Here is a 24486-nt window from a genome sequence, read left to right as displayed (position 1 = left end):
TTTAGCCTCCTCTTCCCAAACTTATTTGAATGAAAAATAAGTTTTGTGAAAGGTAGCTATTAATAGTGTCAGTAAATTGTAAGTTGTGATTACATATCGCTGACAGTAATGCTGTCCCTCTCTACTGTAGATCAAACTATATTTATTCATCATTCTTAAAATCAAATATCCTTTCTCTTTGCTTGACAAGAACTATCCAGTGTGCTGCTGGGTACCAAGGTGACTTGAAAGTTTTTATAACATGTATCCCCTTTTATATTCTGTAGTATGTACGAACTCAAAGACAGAATGTCTGCATTATCTTAAATAAACTAGGTAAAATGTATTTCAAAAAGTTTCTTGAGTCAAAAAGTAGCAAATCATTGTATGTATTTTCCATATTTGTATAGGTTTCATTATATTCTCATTCTAAGTTACTCTTAAGTCTCTTTCATATTTAAAAAATGAACTACACACCTATCATGCAAAATGTAAAGAAGTATGTTCAACTAGTTCAAATTAGATATACAGTAAAAATACACTTCCAAAGAAATATCATTTCCATTTTTGTTCATGTTTTTAACAGAATTTCAGACTAATACATCAAATGTGGAACTGTACAAGTATGTGAAGAAACATTAGGATTGCAGTAGTAAAAAAATGTACAGCATTCAAAACCAACAAGCTCTAAACAACCAAACAATACCACAGGATTGAAACAATCATGGGGACAACATAGGTCATTGGAGCCAGTGAGTGAATCCTAATGCACCTACATAAAGACCCTACATAGAATATTGTCTCTTATTTATATGCAAAAATCCCTGATTTGATTAAACCAGACAATTTCTCTAATTGTCTCTTATAGGTTTTAGATAAGATTAACACGAGAGTATTCCCCTTCATAAATGTCAGTTATTTGAAAAGGCAATATTGAGAATAGATTTGAAATGTATTTCCATCCACGTGGATTCAGGTAGTTAAAATACAAGATCACAAATAATAGCACTGCCGTTTTAAAGAACCAATTGAATTGTTATCCGCTACATTTGCCGTAACACTTAAGAATTCAGGATTCAGCTTTTTAAAACTGTTTACAATTTAATACACAGGGTTTATAATTATGGGCTGTATCCATTTAACAGTGGACCAACATTGCCTTTTAAATCAAGAAAAGATCCAGCTAAGCATGTAAAAACAAAAAATAAAATCTCCAAGGTAATTGACAATGAACAAAACATTACATACAGCAGAATCTCTGTGCCCGAGTATCTTTGAAAGGCAGATATGTACTCTTTTACAGTGCACTAACCAGCACAATTCCTTTATTAGACATGTATTTTATAAAGAAAAATGTCTTGGCCAAACCTGTAGCCGTTATTAATTCAATCCAAATTATCTTTTTAAATGTTTCATCATTGTGCATAAACTTAGTGAGCTATGCTAGCCTATTGGTTTTAGTGACCAGAATGTAATCCCTTCCCCAGATCTTAGCTAGTTAGGACATTTTTAGGACTCTCTGGCTTTTCAGATAACTCACCTGTGGGTTTTTTTAAGCTGAAGTGTAAAAAAGGTTAATAAATGACCTAATTATGTCAGCATTTCTATCCCACAGTCCTCATGCTCCGAGATCTGTCACTGATCTCAATAGGAATTTGGCTTGTACAAGAATGGCAAATTTCATCTGAGAAAGCCGAATAAATATAGCACTTTTAAACCCAAAACATAGTTACCAAAGTGTCTGGCCTACTAAATAATCTTCAATGCACTGAAAGGGCAAAGAACATGAATCTTGGCACTTATCTTGCTGCTTATTTGGAATAATCTTTTAGCAATTTTGATCCATGGGAATGACGGATTAGTTTTCGAGCGCTAGCCACACAGAACCTAACATTTGACTGAAATAAACTGATTGTAACAGGGTTGAAAAGGAACAACCATATGCATCTTATGTACCACTCAAAATCTATAAAACTACTGGGCAAACAGCATAGTGTATACTCGTTCCTATACATATTTAAAATTTGTTGAGGTATTTCTTTAATTACGGAAAAGCATCTTTAAAAACAATAGGGAAAAAACCCCTCAAAATATGAGTTATATTCTGCACAGATTTTTGGGGGAGAAGGAATGAAATTGTATTGAAAAGTCCATATTCATTAAAGGAATAACCACTTTGCTTAGTATTGATAGTATCATATTCTTCCTTGGCTTTTTATTCCTTCAAAGCATTACAAAAAATGTAAGGCTGTGACTTTATAAAACATAATTTTGCCTCGATTTTGCCCACCAGTGTTGTAAAATAACCTGAAATACTTCTGTCTTTTTCCTAGGGAAAACATTGCTCAGTGTCCACCTCTGTAACGGACTGACTGATTGTGGCCACACAGCTGTCGGATACCCCGTTTGCCTCCTCCATGAAATGGAACAAGCTTCCTCTTGCACAAAAGCAAGATTGTTTTCATAAATGCTAGCTGAAGTCAAGTTTCTTTCATGCAACAAAATTAAGCATAGTTTTTCTGTTTGAATTTTAACATTATCTGATAGCTTCTACCTGCAACTAACAGTTATTTATTTCTCTACAATGAAGATACCTAGACTGTTGTACACGCTGGATTTCTCACCCATACATACTTCAGGAACAGGAGGAATGCATACATCATATTTAGAGTTTATCCTAGGCAGATACTGTGTTTGCAGTGCAGTTTTCTAATCCTTTTAAATACAATCAGCCTACCTTGACTGTGACACTAATGTTAAATGTAACTGCAGCCATTACCAAGTAGTTTCCATAAGTGGTTTTATTACTGGTTAGATTTTACAAATTCTGGTATTCGAACAGACTTTGACCTTAAAATTCTAAAACAACAAAGCAACTGATGAAAGGCTTAGGACTATTCAAAGTAACAAACTCTTAACATTTTTGCCCTGGTCATAAATATACAGAGAGAAAAAGAGAGAAGTGGACATGGAATCCAAAGAATGTAGATAAAACAGTATATAAGGCACATGGCAGTCTTTGAAAATACAGAAGCTTTAGCCAACTTAAATTAATTGCTGTTTCCCTTGCTCAGTCCACAAAACTGTACAGTTACACAAATGTTGTGTTGCAATAGATCTTCCAAGTTATTCTTCAGTCCATACTCCGTAATACCAGAACACTACTTTTCCTTCTGCTTTTTTAGGAGACATCCTAATTGTGGTTAGTCAGTTGCTCAAAGCCTCTATTAAAATACACTTGGAATTTCAGCTAAGAATAATTTCTTTTTTAAAGAAATTATTAAGAAAGAGTCATCAGAAAAGATTTGTAAGAGTTGTCTGTGAAGGACTTCGAGATTCATGAACCTCAAGACTTCCGGGCACTGATGTCAAGACAGATGTCACAGTAGGCATAGTAGGATTAGTCAAGTCCGTTAAGGTAGTAGGAGTGCTGGATGGACTCATGGAGGCATTGGATATTTCTGAGGCAGGACCTGATGGGGTCCCTGCTTGGAGTGTTGAGTCTGAAGTCTTATCCACCCCTGTGTTTTCTTGACGTAAGAGGTTCCGTCTGAATTTGGCTCGAGCATTTTGAAACCAAACCTGAAATAGTTTAATATAACAGGGTAGCATTTAAAGAGCTGCAGTGTTTAGAAAAGCAAAAGCATACTCACAAATTCACCAATGCTTGAATTGGGGAAGATGTTTTTACTGGTAACATGTTAGAAAAGTAGCCCCGGTCATGTGAAGTGTCCTCTGCATGCCTGTTAAGCTTTCCTCTTTCCCTCTTCTGCAATCCTGTATAAACAGTCTGCCTGGGACAGGAGTGGACTAAGGATGGAGGAGGGGAGTCCTTCCATTCAGGCTATGTATAAAGATGCTTAGAAATTTGGCAGCCTGCATGAATCCTCGATTGCCCTCAATCCCAGAAGTATTTGTCTGGATGGGGCAGACATCAAGCATCTGAAGAATATAAAATAATGAGTTTCGGCACCCTTGTATCTCAAGTCTATCTCCCATCGTAAGCAGCTGGTGACCCAGACCACAGCACCTGCCCTTCTGCAGGCCCTGAGAGCTCTCCCAGGAACTTCCCGATGTCTCATTGTCTGCATTGGTCTCACTTTTCTAAAAGGACTGCCCCTCTTTCTTACTCATCTCTTACTCCTCTTTCTCAAACACTTTAGCTCCCTTCACCTATGCCAGTCTCCTTTTTCAAATGTTTTCAGTACTGGAATGATGTTGGGAAAAGAATCTTGAGTGGTATTAAAGACCCACATTGCATTGAAAACTGTCATTTCAGTAGAAATTATATCCACATACAGAAATTTTCCCAAGATTGTTACTTCTTGTTTTATTTGATTATTATTTATGAGTGAAGGACAAAAGCAAGGCTTCATCTTTCTCAGTTAAACTTCAGTATTTATGTCCAAGTTAATAATGGTTTCCACTGACTGCAGGATTTGTTTAAAGATAAAGTATTTTTCTGACCTATATGAGAATAGATAAAACAAAATGTATTTGTGAAACTTGCATGAAACCCAGGTACAGCATATTACTTCAACCGAATTTGAAAACGTCATTAAATACCCTGTGTTCAGCCTATATATCTGTTGATACCAGGTAACTTTACTACCACAAACTAGGTGAAATTTCACTATGCTTATTTATCAGAAGGCCTGTCATTGTTACATCCTTTACAATGGACTCAATCTTGATCCTACTGTCCTCATGTTGACCTGCTATAAGGAATAGGACCGAGTCTTTCCATTCCAGATGCAATGAGCCTCATCATCTCTGTATCTGTCGGAGAAAGGAACCAAGTGAGTGAAAGGATCTGCATAGCCCTACAATACCTCCACCAGATCTCTCCTTTGTGGCCTGTGCAGGGAAACTGGGTGCACGGAACTCACGAGGCCACACCAACCCATACGGAAGTGCTGACCTCTAACTCCAAAGCAGCATGGTCCCACCATAGCATCCGCTTTAAGCCAGGCCACTAACCAGGAGCGACGCGTAACGCAAGCAGTCCTGTGAGGTGTTCTGTGGGCACCCTCAGCTTCCAGCCGCAGCTAGGACTGACGAACATGTCTCAGCTGGTTTTCCTCTAACTGGGTTTCTTCTCATCTATAGATGCTCCAGCCCAAAATTCCTCCTATTGAGCCCTCTTTCTTTATCTCTGGAAAGCTTTCTCGGCCAACTGAGGGTCTCCAAGGTGCACATCCTCCCTCTCAGACTCTCTCCAGAGAATGCCACAAGGAAATAACCCTCATGTGCAAATTCCAGCAGTGGCTGTAGGAGCTGCATTCGTGGGCCATGCATACATGGCCATCCCTACAGGTCCTTGTTTCTGAAAGCTTAGAGTTTTAAAACAGTTTATGTTGGCATTCCCTTTGTTAAAACACTTAGTTTAAAGGCTATTTTTCACTTTCATATATGGCAGGAAAACAAAAATCTTCTCCTAAACTAGCACGGGTAAAAATATACTCAAGATTTGATAACACAGTCCATTATAGTGGTAAACCCGTTAAAGACCAGCACTGTGGTCAAAATGGGGCAAACCTAAGTGTGATATTTTTGCCTGACACGTTCACAACCAGCGTCCTCTCCTGTGACTCTTCATTCAGAGCCACGCAAGGCAGGAGGCACAGAAGTGTGCGCAGGGTTCTGAGCAAGGCAAGGAGCCTCGTGTGCAGGGGATGCAAGTGAAGCGAATCAGTTTGTTCTGGTCACTCAAGCTGCAAAGTCTCAATCGCTAACTAGTTAGGAATGGTGAAAAGCAGCAATTTGAACATTTATGTGATTTTTTTACCTTTCAGGAAGAGATAATTTATATTTGTCCCACAAAGTAATTTGGGGTTGTTTTTTTTTAATGTACCTTCTAGCAATTGTAAAAAGGATAATACATATGAAGGTGAAATAGAAGTTTAGACACTGCCACTGTTGATATGTACGTATACCATAGTTATGGAAACAGAACAGGCAAAACCACTAGTCCAGTTGCATATACACATATTTCTGTGTAACTTCATACTTACGTTCATTAAAAATATCCATATTTATATATGCAGTAGTCCCAAATGTAAGTAACATTTCCATTCCTAGTCACAAAACAATTTTCTTGTTTGAAGTGTATAAAACCGTAGAAGCCATCATAACTATTTTGTGTATTTACATTGTTCCTAAACATCCAACTGCTCCTTAACCTTAACAGGGCAAGAGACTCTATGGTATTTTTTCTGTTTGTGATTTGAAACACGTAGTGTGTAAAGAAAAGTGAGCAAAAATACTGATGTTTATGTATTCCCCTTTATCTTCTATTACATATGAAAACCTGTGCTCAGATGCCCTTACCAATGGCCATTCATGCTGCTTTCAGGAGTGGCACTTGTAACATGGCTCATTCTCTCCTTAATAGTGGTAATTCATGCTAGACACAGAAAATACTACATAATCTCGTACATAATATTAAAAAATAGAGACTATATGACTACTTTCACTTTCTTCCTCACTGAGGTATTGTCAAGGTTAATCAGCTAATGGTTATAAAGCTCTTTAACATTGTCCAATAATAAATATTCATACTATTATTGAAAAGACATCTACATATGTGTTCACTGAAATTCTGAAAAAAACTTGTCTTATGATAGAAAGGGATAACAAAAGCATCGCGATGGTTATATTCTGGTATGTGATTAAGATATGACAGTACTCAGCAAAGATTTCACATTGAAGCGTAATTAAAGAATTAAAACTATTCTTTTCTGAACTGTAGGAATGTAGGCCTGCTTCTCTACTGCCCTGTGTCATTACTCAGAGCTGTGCAAAGTAGCGTGTAAGAGCTGGCAAGTTGGAGCTGCCCATGCAGAATGGCAGCGCTGTGTGCTCACATCGGCAATTCAGGCCCTGCACCTGTAGTGGTACTACAGTAAAGTAAAGAAATAATAACCTAAACATATGTAACTGAAAGAATTGTTCCAGAAGGACCTATCTCACATCAATTACACAATTAGGAATCTGGTCTTCAGTACTAAGGAATAAACAAAATCATTGGTAAGTATTTAGTGTTTTTCTGTCCAACTCTATCATTATAAGGCTGAGCTGTTTCAAATCAAAGGGGAAAATATGGACCAAAACTTCCACTGAAAAATAAAAGCAGCTGTGAGACCCACCACTGATGCTACCACATCCTGGTTAGTGGGGCTGTATACCTGTAGCTGGGCAACTCCGCAGCTAGGCAAGAGTAATATTTACTGCAGTTAAAATATTATACTACCTCTTCAGTGTTCTGTGCAGCTAACCCTTTATGCCCATTAAGTAAAAGAAGAATAAAATAACATCTCCCTTAGGTAGGGAAGTATTGAAAATAAATATGCTAAGTATTGCAAAGGATACTGCAGTGAATGAGATAATCTAATCACTTTAGAAAACTTTATTTTCTTGTTTGTAGCACCTCTGTTCTTGCAACTGTTACATATTAGTTGTATGAATAGCTTCTGCTAGAAACAAATTTTTAAACACAATTTTGCTCATCCACACAGCTACCTGGAGACTGAATTTTACTAACTAGTAAGTGGAGAAACAAAAATGTAAAGGATGTTGCACCACAAAGCAAACTACGTTCACTCATTGCACACACACTTTGATTACTCTGTTGTAATTAGTAAACACACAGTTAAAGGGAAACTATGGGGTATTTTATGAATGGAGGCTTGGTAAAGAGTCTGCAGGATGCTAGCCTAAAGCAAACCTACACCAAAAGGTAGCACAGGGTACCCATGCGTGATTGTGAAAATTTTCATGCTTGTTGACTACTGGAAGCTGAATTACAAAAGTCCAAATGAATGCAGTAATCTTTGTAGGGTTTTCATAGCAACTTTTACTGGGGAGTGATTCAAGAAAGAATAAGCAGTGTACAAGACACCCACTGAAAAATAACACTCTGTGTTCCTAACCTGCTTTTGCCATGGAAAATCATATTCCAGACTCCTGGGGAGAGAAGAGGTACATACCCATAGCTAGGAAACTGCATCTTCTTAGGGCTATCTACTTCCACCTTCCCTATCTAAACTCACAAAAAGAAAGATCCATTCCCAAAAGAGGCATATTTATGCCAGTTAGCTCACATTTAGCTGGTCACTTCAATTATGAATGATAGCTTACAGTAACGGGCTTGTGTTCCCCAGCTGCTGTACAAGAGGTATATGAATTGAATCACAAATATAAAGCTAAATTGGAATGAAAATAAATAAAATAGGGGTTAAAAATATAAATATGCTTACTGTGATTCTAATGTGGCTACTTACAGAAAATAGTTTGCATTACAAAGCCACTGAAGGGAATGTAATTTATGAAGCAGTATGTTACATTCCCATGCCATTCCATTTCTGAACATGGATAGCTGATGGCTAATTGTATATAAAGCAAAGACAGAAGTCAGGTCTTCCGAATCCGTTATCACAGATCGATAAGAATATGGTCAAATTCTCTGCTCATTGACAAAGTACCCTTGTAATGTGGTATGTAGGACTGTCTATATAGTAAAGGCACTACAGCTGTTTCCTAAATCACTAGGAACTCTACCACATGTGTTTAGGAAGTACACTCGTTTCAGAACAAGAGACCCTGTTTCTCTTGATCTGCTGCCTTGCGTTTTCTATTAAAATATATTCTGCTAATGATAAACAAAGAGCCACGATCCTTCATCAGCTGAACTGAGATCTGAACATACAGAAAATACAACAGCTTACAAACACGCCTAGTAACAACATAGGGGATGTGGAAGATTTCTTGCTACTGGCAAGTGTGCATGCACATCTGGGAGTCCATGTACCTTCAGTATGTAAGACAGGCTAATACTAATGATGCTTGTTTAGATCAATAGTGTCGGTGAATTACTTCGCATTCAGTAAGTGACACAGCCAGAATGCCAACCTTTCTGACTCAAAAGAATTAACAAGTGACACTGTATCAGTAACCAACATCATGAAGAGTTATCCCTAGCAAAGAGCAACCCTGAAACTCACACAGGTGAACTTCAGTGTTTGAAAAATTGCCTCTCACAGGTTAAAGATAAACCAACTGGGCACAAAGGTTCTAAAATCAAAAAAAAACAAGTTTGTTTTCTCCTGGCCCAAATTAAGGTTCAAACAAAAAGTCCAAGAGTATGGAGTACAGGGTGCTCATAGCAGACTGGAAAACTCAGGCAATCCGAGACAAAGTATCACTCTGAGTCGTTTTCTTGAACTGCCTCCAACAGCATCTTCCTCTGGGTGCAATCCTCACCAACTATTACCTTCCACCACTCCTGAGCTAAAGGAGCCCAGACATAAAGGACTATTTAACTGTGAAAGTAAAAGAAGTGAAACATAAATCACCAAAACAATAACAAAAGTTTAGTGGAATTGTAAGGGTCTGCCACAACAAAGTGGAAGCACTAAGCACCATAAAACTGCAAGATGTGATATGTTTAGGGTGGAAACAGAAGCAATGAAGAAACAGAAAGAGGAACTGAAGTTTAATAGAGACACAGAGTCCAATTTGGGAGAAAAGGAAATACATTCTGAAAAGGCAGGAAGAAACAAAGACAGTAACTTGGAAAAAAGATGGAAGGAAAGACCCATTAGGTGAAAGAAGAGAGAGATGGAAGTCAGGTTGGTGTGGAGTGAGGAGAGAGAACAGAAAGATGATCAAAAAGACACTTTCTAGATACTGATCTCATTTCTTCATGCACTATGTGAAATTTCTCAGATAATTCAGGTGTGAGTGCACTGTAATGGACAGAATTACTGGAGTGTCTAAACTCTGAGGATAAAATAAAGACATGTCAAAACAAGGATAGATGAATGCAGTGAATTATTTTGCCCATGTGCATGGATAAAGGAAAGCTGCTATCAGAGACACTACACCAAGTGTTAGGATGTGCACTAGTTGTATTGGAGGAATCTGTTCCACCACCAAAAATCGACCTCATAAAACAAAACAAAAAAAAAAAAATCCAGCTATGGAGAACGTAGCCAAGAGTAGTAATTACGTACGGTTTTTCATTAGTAGTTTTTATGGGGAAGCCTACAAAACCTTTATTCCTTCTTTAGGTATTAACACTGCAAGGTCCAGAGTCTCTCCAGTGAATTCAGTTTTTCTCAATATTTTTTGTCTGCTGCCCTCCACTTGCCTATGAATTTGCGAGAACTGTCCACAATGTTTTCCCAGGAGTCTGTCTCTAAGCCCTACCTGTCTCTATGAAGCTCAAAAAGCATTTTTCTACAATGAAGACCCATTTAAAAATTTCAGCAATAGAACCTGGAATGCCATGGCTCCTATATGTCCAAACTGATCTCTAGGGATAGCTATTTGGATAAGCGCCCATTAAAAATGACTTCTTGAATCAGAACTATAAATTCAAATAGAGCTGAATCAACTAATATTCTCACCTTTGCTTTCCATAATAGTTCGAACGGAGTGTATATCCGTGAAGCAAGAAAAATCCAGCTTTCAGAGAAAAAGTACTTTTAAAATGCAGTCTCCTTTCATTCTGTTACTAAACTATGAATAAAAAATTAATCTTTGAAAAATTAAATTTAAGTCCACTTCAATTATGAAAGAAAAGATATCCTCCTTGTCCTGATAAAACAAATTCAAAGTGCTAATTAATTTCTTATAAAGGTAAACATTCACAGTAATTTCTAAATTAAGAGCTCTCTGTTTACAGTGAACGCACTAACTAAAATAATTCACTTTTTCTTACAGCAGATTAGAAGGTAAAACATGCACCAGAATTAACTAACTACAGGAAAACAAGCAGGGCCCTAAACCTTCACAACTGTCATTAAAATTAAAACCCAAGTGATCTGCTTTTGGGACACTGAAATGAAATAACTTTTCTTATACTTTCTAGGATTTAACTGGTCTCACAGAAGGTAAGAACAATTAAGAAAAGCTGGAAAATCAGCAAAATCCATGGCATTCTAAATGTAAAATTGGTATTTTGTTTACTTTTCAAAGCAAAAGACTGTTCTTCTTACCTGAAGAACTCTTTTGGTCAGGCCAGTTTTCTGAGCTAGCTGTTTCAAGTCCTTGGCATCGGGATTGTGGTTAATAGCAAAGTATGACTTCATTGTCCGCAACTGGTGGTGTTTGAATGATGTCCTCATACGCTTTGTTTTCTGATTGCTGGGGTATTGCTGGTCTCTATCCAGGTGGTCACCATCGTTTTCATTGCAACTTAAAGCTTGAGGCAACAAGAGGAAAAGGAGTGTAAATCTATGGCTCTGTGACCAACACTGTTTGCAGTTCATCTGAGTGCAGCAATTAAAATAACATACCATGGCATGTATTGTACTGGTACAAATCCTACTTGCCTTCCCCTCCATTTCTGCATCTTCTATTTTCCCCTTACAATAACCAGCCTGCAAGGACCCTCACCTGCCTCTTTATGGCTTTTAAAATGTCAGGTCTGCTTCCTTTTTTCTTCCCTCCATCTCCACACAGCCTTTCCTCCACTTTCTGCTTGTAGGACAGTAGCTGTCCTCAACTCTGTAAAGTGTTTTAATGTACTTTGTATCACTATAAATTGCATTGTAATGTACAAAGAGAGCTACACAATACAGTCCACTTAAATCTCGATGGAACAGACCAGTTAAAATTATAATTATTTCCTCCATCAAACTAAACCCTGTAGAGTACAAGAGAGACCATTAAATGAAACACTATAAAAGAAATAAAGTTTGTGGGTACCAGACAGAAAATTATGACTATAATTTGACTAGCTAAAGAAATAAAGCTGTTAATACTGTCCGTCACTGACATGCCAAACAAAAAGTATCTTTTAAATTATTTTTATGTTTGTATTTCCTTTTTTTAAAAAAAAGTATTTGCAAATACTAGCTTGAATGATCATTTCTATTATATCCTTTTGAAATCACTGAATGACACTGATTGATACATTTGCATAAATCAACTGTAAAGCCTGTAAAGGAGGTCTATGAACAAGCAACATTATAATAATTATCAAGGAGTATTAAAAGTTGAATGCCAAGCAAAATAATCTCATAGACCAAAAGCAGTCTTTCATTTATTTGTGCATACAGTAGACCATACAAAAACTCTTAAAGTAACATTAAGGACTGAGCTTAAATCCACTAAAAAACACAAGGATATCACTGAAAATTAGCTCTGAAAAACTGTCATTAGTTGCTTTTTCTGTTCCAATACCTACAACTCCCTTTTCATTTCCTGTAAGTTTTGTGTTAAAAGTAATGAAAAAATCACTACTATCTCTGTTCTATGTTGCATGCAAAAATGTGAAAAAAAATATATTTAAAAACGTGAATTATTGGTGAATTTCTTAAACACATAACCAGATTTGTTTTCAATTACCCATTATTGCTGGTTCATTACAACTGAGTACATCTCGTAGACATGTCTTTATAGTCTTACTTTAAATTCATGCTATCAATCAGAGGGTTTCAGCCCTAATGAAAACATACAAATACTGAAAGGCACACATTAAAAAAAAGTTTTTAAAAATATACACAAATTGCATGTACTCATAAGTAAAAATGCATACAGATTCTATAAACAGCAGTTTTGCAGCATGTACAGTAGCTGCTTTGCAAACTTCAGCTTCTCAAAGCCTTCCAAAAAGATATGGCACAATCTAGAGCAAGGCCTGCAAAAATTGAGCTTTAAGACCAAAAAGCATGTTTGTTTAATAGATGCGTAGAAAGTGTCCAAAGCCTCAATCTTTTCTGTGTGTTTCAGTACTCCTATAATTTAAAAAGCAGCTTAAAAAAAATTATGCTGTACATATAAATGTGTGTGCGTGTGTGCATGCATGTGCGTACATTTGTATAAATCCTTTCCAGACCTAAGGACCTTGTGCCAAATTCTAGCAACAAGAAGCACTTCTGCTTGTTTTCCTGCAGCATGGAAAGACTAGAAGCACCTGAATTTAAAACATTAAAAGGAGATAGTAAAAATGCAGTATTAATGGAGCTGGATGGAATGTAGCAAAACCTTTTTGAGTTCAAGAACTGAGATGTAGTTGCCAAACTGGGGTCATCCCATGTGCTCCAGTCTCCTTCATAGCTACAATTCCTGATGTAAAGAATACTGGGATAAGTAACTGAAATTATATTGCTCATAACAAATTCTATTATGGAAATGTAAAACCAAGCAGTGCTTGGTTTTAAGCTGTACTCACAGAATTTTAGATATTAGTAATGGAAAAGACCTCTGTGTATTATCTTAAATGCTTTTAAACCCTCCCAGAAATAATAAGGCAGAGACTTAGGAGGAAACACATCAAAATATCTGTCTGAAGGACTGAGGTCTGTTCATGTTAATATGCAACAAAACAAACCCTAGGGCTGCGAGTAGCTGGATTTTAACCTGTTCCATAGAGAATGAGACACATTCAGGATCCAAGGAAATAAAAGTGATTCTAAACCCTCCCAGAAAGGGTATCAGCTTTTATCCGAGCCCTGATAGGACAATGAACAATTTATTGAATTTCTTATAATTTTACCTCCTCATCTACTAAATAAAAATAATATTAAAATGACAGTAAATACATACCATTTGAGATTGGCAACATATTGTCCTTTTCTATGGGGAAAGTTATAGAATGAATTTGAAAGTGTGCAAGGGTGCCTGCTGTTTGTTTTCTGGCACAAGTGGTTCGGGTACCCCCAGGCATCACCCAATAAGACACAAATATTCGTAGTTAATGCCAATTCCCCTCTCATATTTGGTTGCGATGCCTGGCACATCTTCCGAAGTGTATTATATTAGGTCTAATATTATATGCGTCTCTCACAGAATCTGAAATATCTATGGGCGTTGCAGGCACAGGGATACGGGAATGGGCCAAGGATGTAAGCATGTGAAGGTTTTAAGAGCTGATGAGTTTCTGCACAAGGCATCATGGTGTAAGACTAACACTGTACATGCTCCTCAAGCAACCCTCTGTTTTTCAGGCACTTTTCCCCCCTTTCTTTGTGGTGTCCCTGTGTATCTTCCAAAGGAATTGTTGAACTATCCACACGTAAGATTTCCATTCAATTGCAGGCTCCTGCTGGGAGTTCAGAAATACCATTGGTAAAATTCCAGTTGAATAGAGGAGTCATAAATTAACTAATGTTTAATTTCTGTTCTGTGATAAAACAAATTCTGAAGTGGTGCCAAGTCTCTTTTTTGTCCCTAGAACATTTCTAAGGCCCTTGTGCCTTTCCCCCAGTCCCCACACCCAGGCCGTTGCCCTCCAGTCCTCCGGCTGGTCTCACCAGAGGCCAGTTCTTGCAGCCTCCTCCATCAGCACCGTGACACAAATGTCCACTTGGCCACAAGATGGTGATGTCCACAGAAAGCATCGCTAGACACTAAGATTAAAACATTGTATTTTGATACTGGTGACCAAACTATGCTCTGCAGAATAATGCCTAACAGTGTCCCTAAAAGGAGCAACATGAGTATGCTGTTACCTTTGTAACAAACACTGTGGGAAGAAGGAAAACTCAGGAGCACCATTTCACACCCAGATGGCCAGAGCCCCCACATGTTGGGGCAAAGCATGTGCTTAGTGGTTGGTAGGTCGCTAAGTAGATAGTACATGAAGAAGATAGGGAAGAGTAAATTTCCTTTGGGGGAACTTCTGTTCCAAGTAGCTTGTGTTTGACATGTTAAATTACGCAAAAAGAAAGCAAACTAATCCTGATTCTGAAAGAATGATGAAACAAGAGACACATTTGGTGCATGCATCAGCTCTCCATATTCAGTGGCTCAGGGACACACTCCCCTTCAGTAATAAGAGTCAAGGGGATGTTTTAACCTGCTGCTGCCTGGAGAGGGAACTTGTGATTAACCAGACCAGACAGGGGTGCAGCCCTGTTTGTTGTTTGGCAGAAGGTGTAAAGGACTTTGTGGCACCCGCATCTTTGAAGGCAACAGAAGTGAGACAGGGCCCTCCGAACGGCACTGGGGCAGGAGCAGAGGCAGTCTTTCTCCCTGGTGGAAGGAGACACTTGGTGAAGGCAGACTCCTGAACTCCTCCCTGCAGCTGGGGTGGAAGGGGGTGAAGCTGTGGCACTGGGAGCAGGCAGGGTACCCCCCGCTGCTCCCGAGGTGCCTGGCAGCGCTGCGAGGAGGGTCCCGAGCCACGGCCAAGGCAGCGCTGTCCCAATCGTGACAGCTCGGGAAGCGTTTCTGGGAAGGGGGAGATGAGGCCCGTCTGAAGGAGCGACTGCCTCCCAGGCCAAGCATCCCCAGGCCGGGAGAGGGGCGCAGCGCAGGGATGAGCCACCTTCCTTCCCCCGGCCGACCCGACAGAAGGGCGGCGCGTCCCCGAGGGGGCGCCCGGGGCGGGCGAACAAAGGGTCCGGAGCGGGGCCGCGGCGGCACCGGCCGTGCGGGGCTTTTCCCCTCAATTAAGCCAAGTGAATGGCGTGAATGGCTGGTGCGAGTGCGCGGTAATTCCCTGAGCGTCGCGATTAACCCGGGCAGTCCCGGCCGAGCCAGGCTCCTCGCTGCCGCCGGGCCGAGGGAAGGGGCTGGCGGCGGGGCCGCTCCGCTCCCCGTGGGGCTCGGCCCGCCGCGCCCTTCCCCAGGGACCCCCGGCAGGGAGGGAGCGCTCCCGGGGCCCCCCGCTCACCCTCCGTGGAGCGAGCAGCGCCGGCCCCCTGCCTGCCTCTGCCCCTGCCCCAGCGCCGACCCCAGCCCCTCCGCCTGCCCCAGCCCCGACCCCAGCCCCAGCCCCCGGGGAGGGGCCAGATGCACCGCGCCGGGGAGCCCGCGAGGTGACCGCGGCGGGGGCAGAGAGGAGGAGGAGGAGGGAGAGAAGCAGGAGGAAGGGGGGGGGGGGGGGGGGGGGAAGGAGGGAACTCTTATTTTTCTTAGGAGGCCGCTGCGAGACCCCCGTTTTTAAGGTGCGACCCGTGTTCGCCCGCTCGGTAGCGGCAGCCACAGGAAAGCTTGTTCTGGGCTGTCCGTCCGGGGGGACGCGACGAAGAGGAGAAACCCGCTCCTCACAACTTCCCGGCATTTTCCCTCTTTTTTGTTGGGGGGGAGGGGGGGGGGGGTGGGGGGAGGCTGGGCGCGACGGCGACGACACACACACACACACAGAGAACCCACCAGCCTTTTGACAAAGGCCGACCCAGCCCCCGCACCCCGGGGCCACCCGTGCCGGGAGCGGGGCCAGCCCGGCCGCCCCGTCCCCATCGCCGGGGGCGCGCACCCAGCCCGGGCGCTCGGGCACCTTCCTACTGGAACACTCCATCTTCCTGCTAGGAAAGGAGGGGAATACAGCTTACAACCTTCGCCGTTTGCACAGATCATGGTATTTTACCAGCTCGTCGTGCCCCAAGTTTGCGCAATACATCTGTCATTTGCGGGGATATTTTAGTGTCTTCATATTAAAGACATACCAGGTACAAATGAACAAAATACAGCAGGCTGTGGGAGGTTTGGGGTCTAATGCACAAAGGGAGTATTCAGAATTCTTTACAGGTGCTTCTGTGTTCAGCAAGCTTTCAGCCATTGATTTACTGACCTAAAAAACCCATCAAACTCTATTCCAACAAGTGAAAGAAGAAATTATGATCACAGGAACACGCTTAAAAAAAAAAGAAAAGAAAGGAGAAAGAAAGAAAAAGAAATCTTTTTGAAGTTTCAGCATCCTTCTAAGCTATTTTCCACTTGTCAGGCTCTATCCACATCTAAAACCCATCATCCCCGTGCAGAGTCTCGTTTAAGTAGAAAAAAAAAAAAAAGTCAGTCCAATTCGTGTTGCAGATGAATATTTGCTGCAACTTACGAAATAATTCCAGTCTCAACTCTACCTAAACCCCTAAGTTTACAGGTCCCCCTTTTCCCATCACCTCTGGGAGTAGATTTATTTACACAAAGTATTCTACACAAACTATCAGCAACAGATCCCTCAGAGGACAAGATTGTGCATTTCTGAGAAGGAAATGACAAGTTCCATTTAAAAATAAAAAAGAAGCTATCACACTTTTAAACGGTTTCCCTTTCAAAGGCACCAAATCGAAGGCTTTGCAATAATTTGCCAGTTTGTGAAATTTTACATCAACGGGCAGGCAACCTGGTCTGATTTCCAAGATCAATGGCACTTATTATCGTATAAATTAGTCGATTATTGGTTTAATAAATAGTTAAGTAGATAAATAGTTCAAGCAAAGAAGCCAAAGGTTCCTCAAGGAAAATCTCTTCAGCTGCAGGCTCTGAACAAAAATTGTAAAGACCAAAAAATCGAAGGGCAGTTATTTTGAAAACGAATTTTAAAAAATATAATGAGAGACGGTTTATCTAGGAAGTCAGGGAGCAGTAAGACTTCTTCAAGCTGTGCTCCCATCCAGGACAGATGCCGCTGGTTCAGTTTACAGGTCCTTTGAATCTGAACATCTGCCCTGAGCAGGGAGACAGCGGAAGGACAATTAAAACCTAATACCTCCAAAAAGGAGACGTTTTTAAACGGGCAAGATGCATATTTTATGTATGTTTTAAAGCTCAACTATTACTCGCGAGAACACTGCACACACACCTTTCATCAACCTTCACCACCGGGACTTCTACTGATTCTTGCTCTGTTTCCAAATTATTCAGTAATTAGTTAAACCAATAATAGCTGGCAATTTTGTTCCCGAGGTGCGTTTGCCAGTTAGGGATGCGCCTTTTCTCCCTGCCATTTTCAGTGCAAACCACTCAGTTTCGTCGCTATTGTTACTCTGGTTTAGGCGCAAAACACCCGCAGCCTCTCTCTCCCTGCGCGGTCGCCTCCCCCGCGCCCGCAGCCCTCGGTGCTGGCAGACCACCGGGCCCGCCCGAGACCCCCCCCCGCTCTCCCACGCGTGTTCGTCGTCCCCCTCCCCCCCGCTCCGCTCCGCGCAGGGCGGGCAGAAGCGCAGCGCATCCCGCAGCTGCGAGCTGCGGCCGGGGCGCGCAGAGGTGCGGCTGCAAACAGACCCCCACAAACACGGACTTTACCTAACGCCCTCTCCGTGGGCGGGGGGATGGGGGCTGGGTGTTAAAGGCAAATCTACACCCTAGGAAACATGTCTGAACTTCGTAGATTAAAAAAAAGCAAACAAGCCCGGAACCGCGGAGAAGCGCAGGCGACACTGCAGCAGCACCACGAAGGAGGCAAAGCGAGCGTCGTCTCTGGGGTCTAACGGGGCGGCTGGGCGCGCAGCGCGGGGAAACTCGAGCCTGAAGTAAACCCCACCTCTGCCTTTAATTCTTCTAATAAAATCACGATCTAAGAATTTTCTTTTGTCCAAACACTTTTCCTTGTTGCGCGCAAGGAGCGGTGCTGCGTTATAGGCTGGAAGATCCAGTGATCGCAGCCGTTCTGGTGGGCAGTTACATGGGTGAAAGAGCGAGGGGAAGGGGGGAAGCAGGGATGGGGGGTGGGGGGGCACGAGAGTACTCGAATTCCTTTGCCTGCAAAATTACAGTGCTGTGGTGGTGGAGAGGTTAAACGAGGAAACACATCAGAAAGTTTGCAGCTCAATGCAGAGCGCCCGAGAGGCAGGGCTGGAGCAGAGACTGCAGGCTGGCGGCTGCTGCCAGGTTCGCTCCCTGCCTTCCCGCTGCTGCTCTCGGTCAGGAGGCAGGGGCTGCGGCGCGGGGAGGCTTTGCAAAGGGGATGCTGTGAGTTTCCCGACTCTTTCTGGAGCCACATCCGACGAACAGAACCCCCAGCCGAAAGTGCCATGGTACGAGCAGCTCGAGGCGGCCTGAGGACACCTGCTGCCTGCAGCCCCTGCCCTGGCTCCGCGGCCGCCTGCACTCCCACTCGCTCCCACGGCAGCTCCGTGGGAAACAGCCGGTTTCCTCCTTCCTCCCTCGCTCTTCCCTCCCAAAACTACGAGTTGCAAGAGCTCAGGACAAGGGCAGAACAATTCACCCATCAGCAGCCTTTGCGTGTAGCTACTAAAGAAAATTCACAGCTCTCTGAAGTGCTAACTTACAGTCTCTGGTTTCCAGATTTTATTTCAGGCTAGACTCCCCCTTCTCCCCCTCCTTAATCAGATGACCTTGCTTCAAAACATTTTATTTCCAGCTGAAGTGAAAAATGCTAACATATTAGCTTCTGTAATTGCAGTTTGACAGCACTTGATCTCAATAATTATGCTGCAGCTAAACTATTATTAACGGTTTAAGCTAAAATAAACGGAAATCCCCCTTTGGAAGCAAACAGAAACAAACCGTTTGAATTGTTCTGGGGGAAGATGGGGGTCTCTTACCTGCGTTGTAGGCTGCTAGATCTGCCCCAGGCCCTGGGCTCTTCCTTTTCCGGGGTCTCCCCTTCTGCACAGTCCCCACGCCGTTGTAATAAGGCAGTCCCAAAGTGTTGGCAGAGCCTGCTCCCAAAGCCGGGCCCTTCCCAGCGGCTACATCCGAGTGATTGAAATGCACCTGGTACTCCCCCTGGATGAGAGTCTCGAAATGGAGGCGGCAGTACACCAGATTGTCCTTCATGCCAAAGTGATCGCCGGTGGTCAACATCTTGTTGCAAGTGGTGCAAGTGAAGCAATTTAAGTGATATACCAAATCCCTGGCCCTCATGACCATCTCGGAGGCAGAAATCCCCAGGTGACATCTCGCACATCTCTGCACCGAGAACCTCCTGCAAAACAGAACGGCCAGAGAAGACGGTGAGAGGCGCATCCCCCCCCCTCCCCCCCGCCCTTCGTCGGGTCCGCCCGGAGGGCGGCAGAGGGAGAGGGGCTGCGGGGCCCGGGGCGGCCGCCCCAGCCAGGGCAGCTGCACAACGCCGGGACGTTTGCGGAGCGGCCGCGCTCCCCAGGCCGGCGGGGTCTCCGACCCGTTCCCCACCTCGCAGCGCAGCTCCCGCCCCGCCAGCCTCCCCGGGACCAGAGCGGGCTCGGGCCCGGCGCAGGAGCCCCGCCGCCGGCCGGGACAGCTTGCCCGGGGTCGGCCCCAGCCCGGCATCCCCGCAAAGGGGCACGCGTGGGGCGGCCGGGCGAGCCCTCTGGTGGGGGCTCCAAGCTTGGCCGTGTCCTCGCCTCGGGCAGGGATCACGCCTGGCCCCCTCGGCCCCTCATTCCCATTCGCAGCCCGAAAGCCTGTGGGGGGGGCGCTGCCTGAGGCCCCCGGAATCCGCGAACAGGCTGGTGGCAGCTGTGCCCCCTCCCGAGAACACGGGTGGGTCCAGCCCCACCACGAGTCCTCCCCTGCAGTGGGAGGTTTCAGGAGCCCACAGCCTGCCCCACGGGGGCGGCATGCCCACGGGCCCTCTCCGCAGTCCCCTCAGGACGGGGTTTGCTCAGCCTGGGGGGCCGCCAGCAGGTCCCCCCCGCCCCCCCCGGGCTGGTGGCTGAGGGCGGGCTGTACCTGTAGTAATCCTCCTTGCAGTAGATGCTGCCGTCCTTGCTGAAACAGGTGAGTTCGGACTCCAGGTTCAGTTTACATTCGCAGCACTTCAGGCAGCGCATGTGCCACTGTTTGTCCACAGCCAGGAGGTAATAACGGTCGGAGATTTTCCCCCCGCAGCCGGCGCATAGGGCAGCCCTGTCACTGCTGATGGAAGGCATGGTCTGCTGGGGGAAAACAATTACAAACCGTTAGCGAGAGGGAGAAACTTGCGCTCTGCTGGGCTCCCCCTCCCCCTGCCCGGCCGGGGCCGGGCCTCCCCTCTCCCTTGCCGGGGGCTTGGCTGCGCGGGGCCCCGCGCCCGGCCGCCCCGACAGCGCGGGTCCCCGGGGCCGGCAGCAGCCCACCTTCCCGGGAGGGGCGGGAGGGAGGCGAGGCGAGAAGAAAAACACCCCGGGTTTTAGGGGAGGCGTCCGGATCAGACCCAGCTTTTTTTTTCTTTTTGAGTTTCCAGCCCCAGAACAAGAAAAGATGCTGTTCAACAAACAGGCGCAATAATCACAGATAGTTAATTCTAAAATGTATTATTATGGACATACTGAGAGTGTCTGCATAGTTACTGCTCTATGAGTGTGTGTATGTGGAGCGTGTCTGTGTGTGTATTTTCATAGCTATAAAATTCCAAGTGAATTACGATCAAACCCCCTAGTAGTCACAGTGCTACAGACACAGCTCTCCTTGCAAGCTGGTTCCAAACAACACGTATCCAAATCTGCTGTGACCCAAAGGACTAAAGGGATCAATAAATAAAACTACGGAGGGAATGAGCATTGCTAAATCCGAGGTGCAGAATGTTTTATCAAGAAAACGAAATAGTGGGAAACGTGTAGGAAAGAAAGTGGGGGAAAAAACAACAGAGCACTTTAGATTATGTTGGGATAAACTTGGAAGCAATAAAACTAAATGTAACCCCTATATAATTTAATAGTTTAGTGTCACATCGCAATCCAATCGAAACCCTGCAAAAAACAAACACATACATATTCTGTCAACTTTACCAAAAAAAGAAAGACAGAAAAATATCGAAAACCGTTTAAGCACGCTTATTTATTTTAGCAGGCACCTTAAACCAGTACTCAAGAGGGGAGGCTCAGAGTGGAGCAGTGTTTGTGGCAGACCTTGCAATGCGCTGCTGTCCACTTCGTTCCAAACTTACTATTATCCGCGTTGCACAAAAGCACACTGCAGATTTGTTCTTGTGCAAGAGAACCCGAAACATTTTTTTACAGATGTGACAAACTCGCAGTTTGTTTTGCTTCGGGGCGGGGGGAATTGTTTGTTTACTTTTACCTCCTCTACAGCCTTAAGTCCTTGCGCAAATCAAAAAGAAAAGAGAACTAACAGGGAAGAATCGAAAGGAACTGAAGCTATTTTTTTCAGCACATGCTAGACCGATTACTTTCATCCAGTACTTGCAGACATCACAAAATCCCATCGCTATAAGCACTGTTTGCACTACACCATTCCTACTATCAGAACTACATATAAATAAAATTATGGCACTACATTGGTACGTCAGCCACACCAGTGCACTGATAGCTTTTTTCTTTAAGGCATTAACTGAACTCTGATTAGGGATCGTTTTATAACCAAAATAGTTTCTTGTAAATCCACTCTAAATGAAATACAATTTTTCTGCTTTGCTTTTCCTCTAAGAAAAGTATTCTGAGATCCAGAAATGGTATTTAAGGATCCAGCACTCTGTCCCACTATTTCTTATATACACATGTGTATGTGTACACATTATATATAGATATATAAAGGTCTCACGCCACGATATTTATTCCGGGAAAGATCGTTTGATACTGTTAAATTGCACGGAGAAATACTAACTTTTCCAAAGAAAACCAGAACTGTTTAAATAAGAAATCACGTCCTACCCTTACAGTATAAAGGCTGTTTTTCAGCCAGTATTTCCGGATTAAATATTCTCACTGTCACCTTTGAGTAGGTTTCTACATAGCATTAAAAGAAATAACACATACTGATGAAGTTTCAAAACCCGAGAACAGACATCTTTCTTGCATATGCCCCTATCAGTTTACAAGGCAGCATTTAACCAAAGGAAGGGGTGATTTCACTTCAGAATTATCATTTCTTAACGAAAAAGTAGTATACATAAAACGTTGAATCAGTTAACACACTTCAGAAATCTCTTCCACTTTGCTAGCTTAACGTTGGTTAGAAGGATGCATCTTTTTATTATCTAAATGTATTAATACACAAGTACTGCGCATCAGCAGACATAAGATAAAAAGTGGTAAAGTTATACAACTGTGCATCCATCCGTCTGCCTGAAACACATCTTCTAGTTCTGTTTGCTATGTTTGCAAAACCAGTGTTAATATAAAAATTATTTTTTAAAATCATAATTTAAAGTAACTAGAAGTTGTTTGTTTGGAGTTTTTTATATATAAATGCTATAAAGAATACGCCAGTGTAGATATTATACCTGAAAAATAATACAGAATTGGATTCTTTGGTGTTTGTGTTTCCATTCTGCAGACAAAAAATTCCCTGTGCCAAAATGTTATCTGTATAAAAGCATACTTCGCCTCTTCATAAAAACTTTGGAAGGCCGGACAGGCTGGGGGAAGGGAAGGAGTTCCTGGACGCTACCAAAAGGCTGGTCTATCTTTCTGTTTTCTTGCAAGACCAGTACCGTTCATTCCACCCAAGCATTACTATTACTATGCATATTATTAATAATTAACAGTTTCATGCCTTTCCCCACGGTTTTATTTAATCTTTTGGGGTGCTTTTATGCTTAATTTTCCTCTGATTTGCGCACGTTTCCCCCCGATCTCTTATTTTAAGGGAAAAGCTCTATCTTTGAGGGGTTTATTATGTTTAGGGGGTTGAATGACTCCCATTCCTTCGCTTCCTACCGTTTCGGTCTCTCCCCTGTCTATAGCCGAGCTGATGGCCGGTGCTTCGCTTTTGGTTCTCCGATCCATCTCGTCGATGACCCCGTGCATCTCCGAGCCGGACAGACTGTGGAAAAGCATCGCTGAGGAAGCAGAGGAAGAGGCCCCGAGTTGCTGCTGCTGCTGACAGTTGTCGGGGTCCCTGCACGAGCCCAGAACTTGCATTAACCGGAGCCCTCCCCCATGCATCTAGCACGGCCGCCCCGTCTCTCCTTGGGCACCGGGCTTTTCACCCCGGCAAAGGTCTTCGGAGCGCAGCGCAGGCACTGATCCGAGGTTGCAAGGGGATGGGGTGCAGAAAAGGCGGGCGAAGGGGATGAGGGAGAGGGGGTAACTGGTGGTGTAAGCTTCGGGGCTTGGATCTAGTCTGTTGCGCGGCCCCGGCGCATCCCTCTGGGAGGCTTCTTCAGTGCAGGTCTCATTGCCCCAGGTGCGGTCCCAGGCTTTATGCTCTGGCCCAGCTGGCAGAAGGCTGGACAGGTTTACGGTTGGGAGGGATTAATAAATAATAGAAATTTAAAAAATTAAACCATCTTCGTTGAGAAATAAATAATAATAAAAAAACAATAACGACAAGCCCCCTACATCGTACTGTGCGAAATTTAGAGGAGGAAAGCAAGGGAGAGGGAGGCTGCAGCAGGCGGAGAGCAGGCTGGTGCTGCGAGGATGGGGCGGATGCCCACCGCACGCACTCACAGTCCAGAGGGCTGGCAGCGGCGGCAGCTCAGGGGCAAAGTTTGCTCCTTCCCCCGCTCCTCCCCCAGCCCGCTGGAGCTCATTGGGAAAAGAAAAAGCCAAGGGGAAGGAGGAAGAGTTGGATGGGCACCAGATGGGACGGGCACTCGGTGGCCCCCCTCTCTCCTTAAAGCGGCGCGGCCCGCGGGGCCCGGGGCGGCTGCTCGCAAGGCGGCCGCGCCGCGGGGGGGAGCGCAGCGGCGGAGCCGGAGCCGCCGCCCGCCGCGGTGCCTGCGAGCGGCGCGTCTGCAGCCCGGGCGCCGCGCGAGGCTCCGCGCCTTTTCTACAGCCCCTCTGACATCATGTCCTGCCCCGCCGCCATTGGCTGCCGCCGCGCCCGGGCCCGCCGGCATGTGCTCGGGGCTGGGAGGCGCGGAGGGGCGCGGGGCCGCTGCTCCCGCTGCCCGCGCTGCCCGCGCTGCCCCACCTGCTGCTCCCCGCCGCCGCTCGGACG

General features: G+C 44.1%; 1 protein-coding gene across 2 annotated transcripts; it reads right to left on the bottom strand.

Annotated features, from left to right (window-relative positions):
* Window positions 1-2762: 2762 nt before the first annotated feature.
* Window positions 2763-24274, bottom strand: LHX2 (LIM homeobox 2). 2 transcript variants are annotated; one of them, XM_005231418.3, is made up of 5 exons: window positions 23259-24274; window positions 20332-20537; window positions 19221-19603; window positions 10980-11185; window positions 2763-3561 (listed from the first exon to the last, which is right to left on the bottom strand). In XM_005231418.3, exons 1-5 carry the CDS (start codon window positions 23484-23486, stop codon window positions 3274-3276), a joined length of 1311 nt encoding a protein of 436 aa, XP_005231475.1. In that variant the 5' UTR covers window positions 23487-24274; the 3' UTR covers window positions 2763-3273. The 2 variants fall into 2 exon arrangements, with proteins under 2 accessions (XP_005231475.1, XP_027634112.1); XM_027778311.2 differs by having other exon boundaries at window positions 20332-20534.
* Between the last annotated feature and the right edge of the window lie 212 nt (window positions 24275-24486).

The sequence above is a fragment of the Falco peregrinus genome, chromosome 1 (assembly GCF_023634155.1).
Source record: "Falco peregrinus isolate bFalPer1 chromosome 1, bFalPer1.pri, whole genome shotgun sequence".
Taxonomy (NCBI): domain Eukaryota; kingdom Metazoa; phylum Chordata; class Aves; order Falconiformes; family Falconidae; genus Falco; species Falco peregrinus.
Note: the sequence above shows the minus strand (reverse complement) of the source record. Positions and strands in the feature narration are given on the sequence as shown.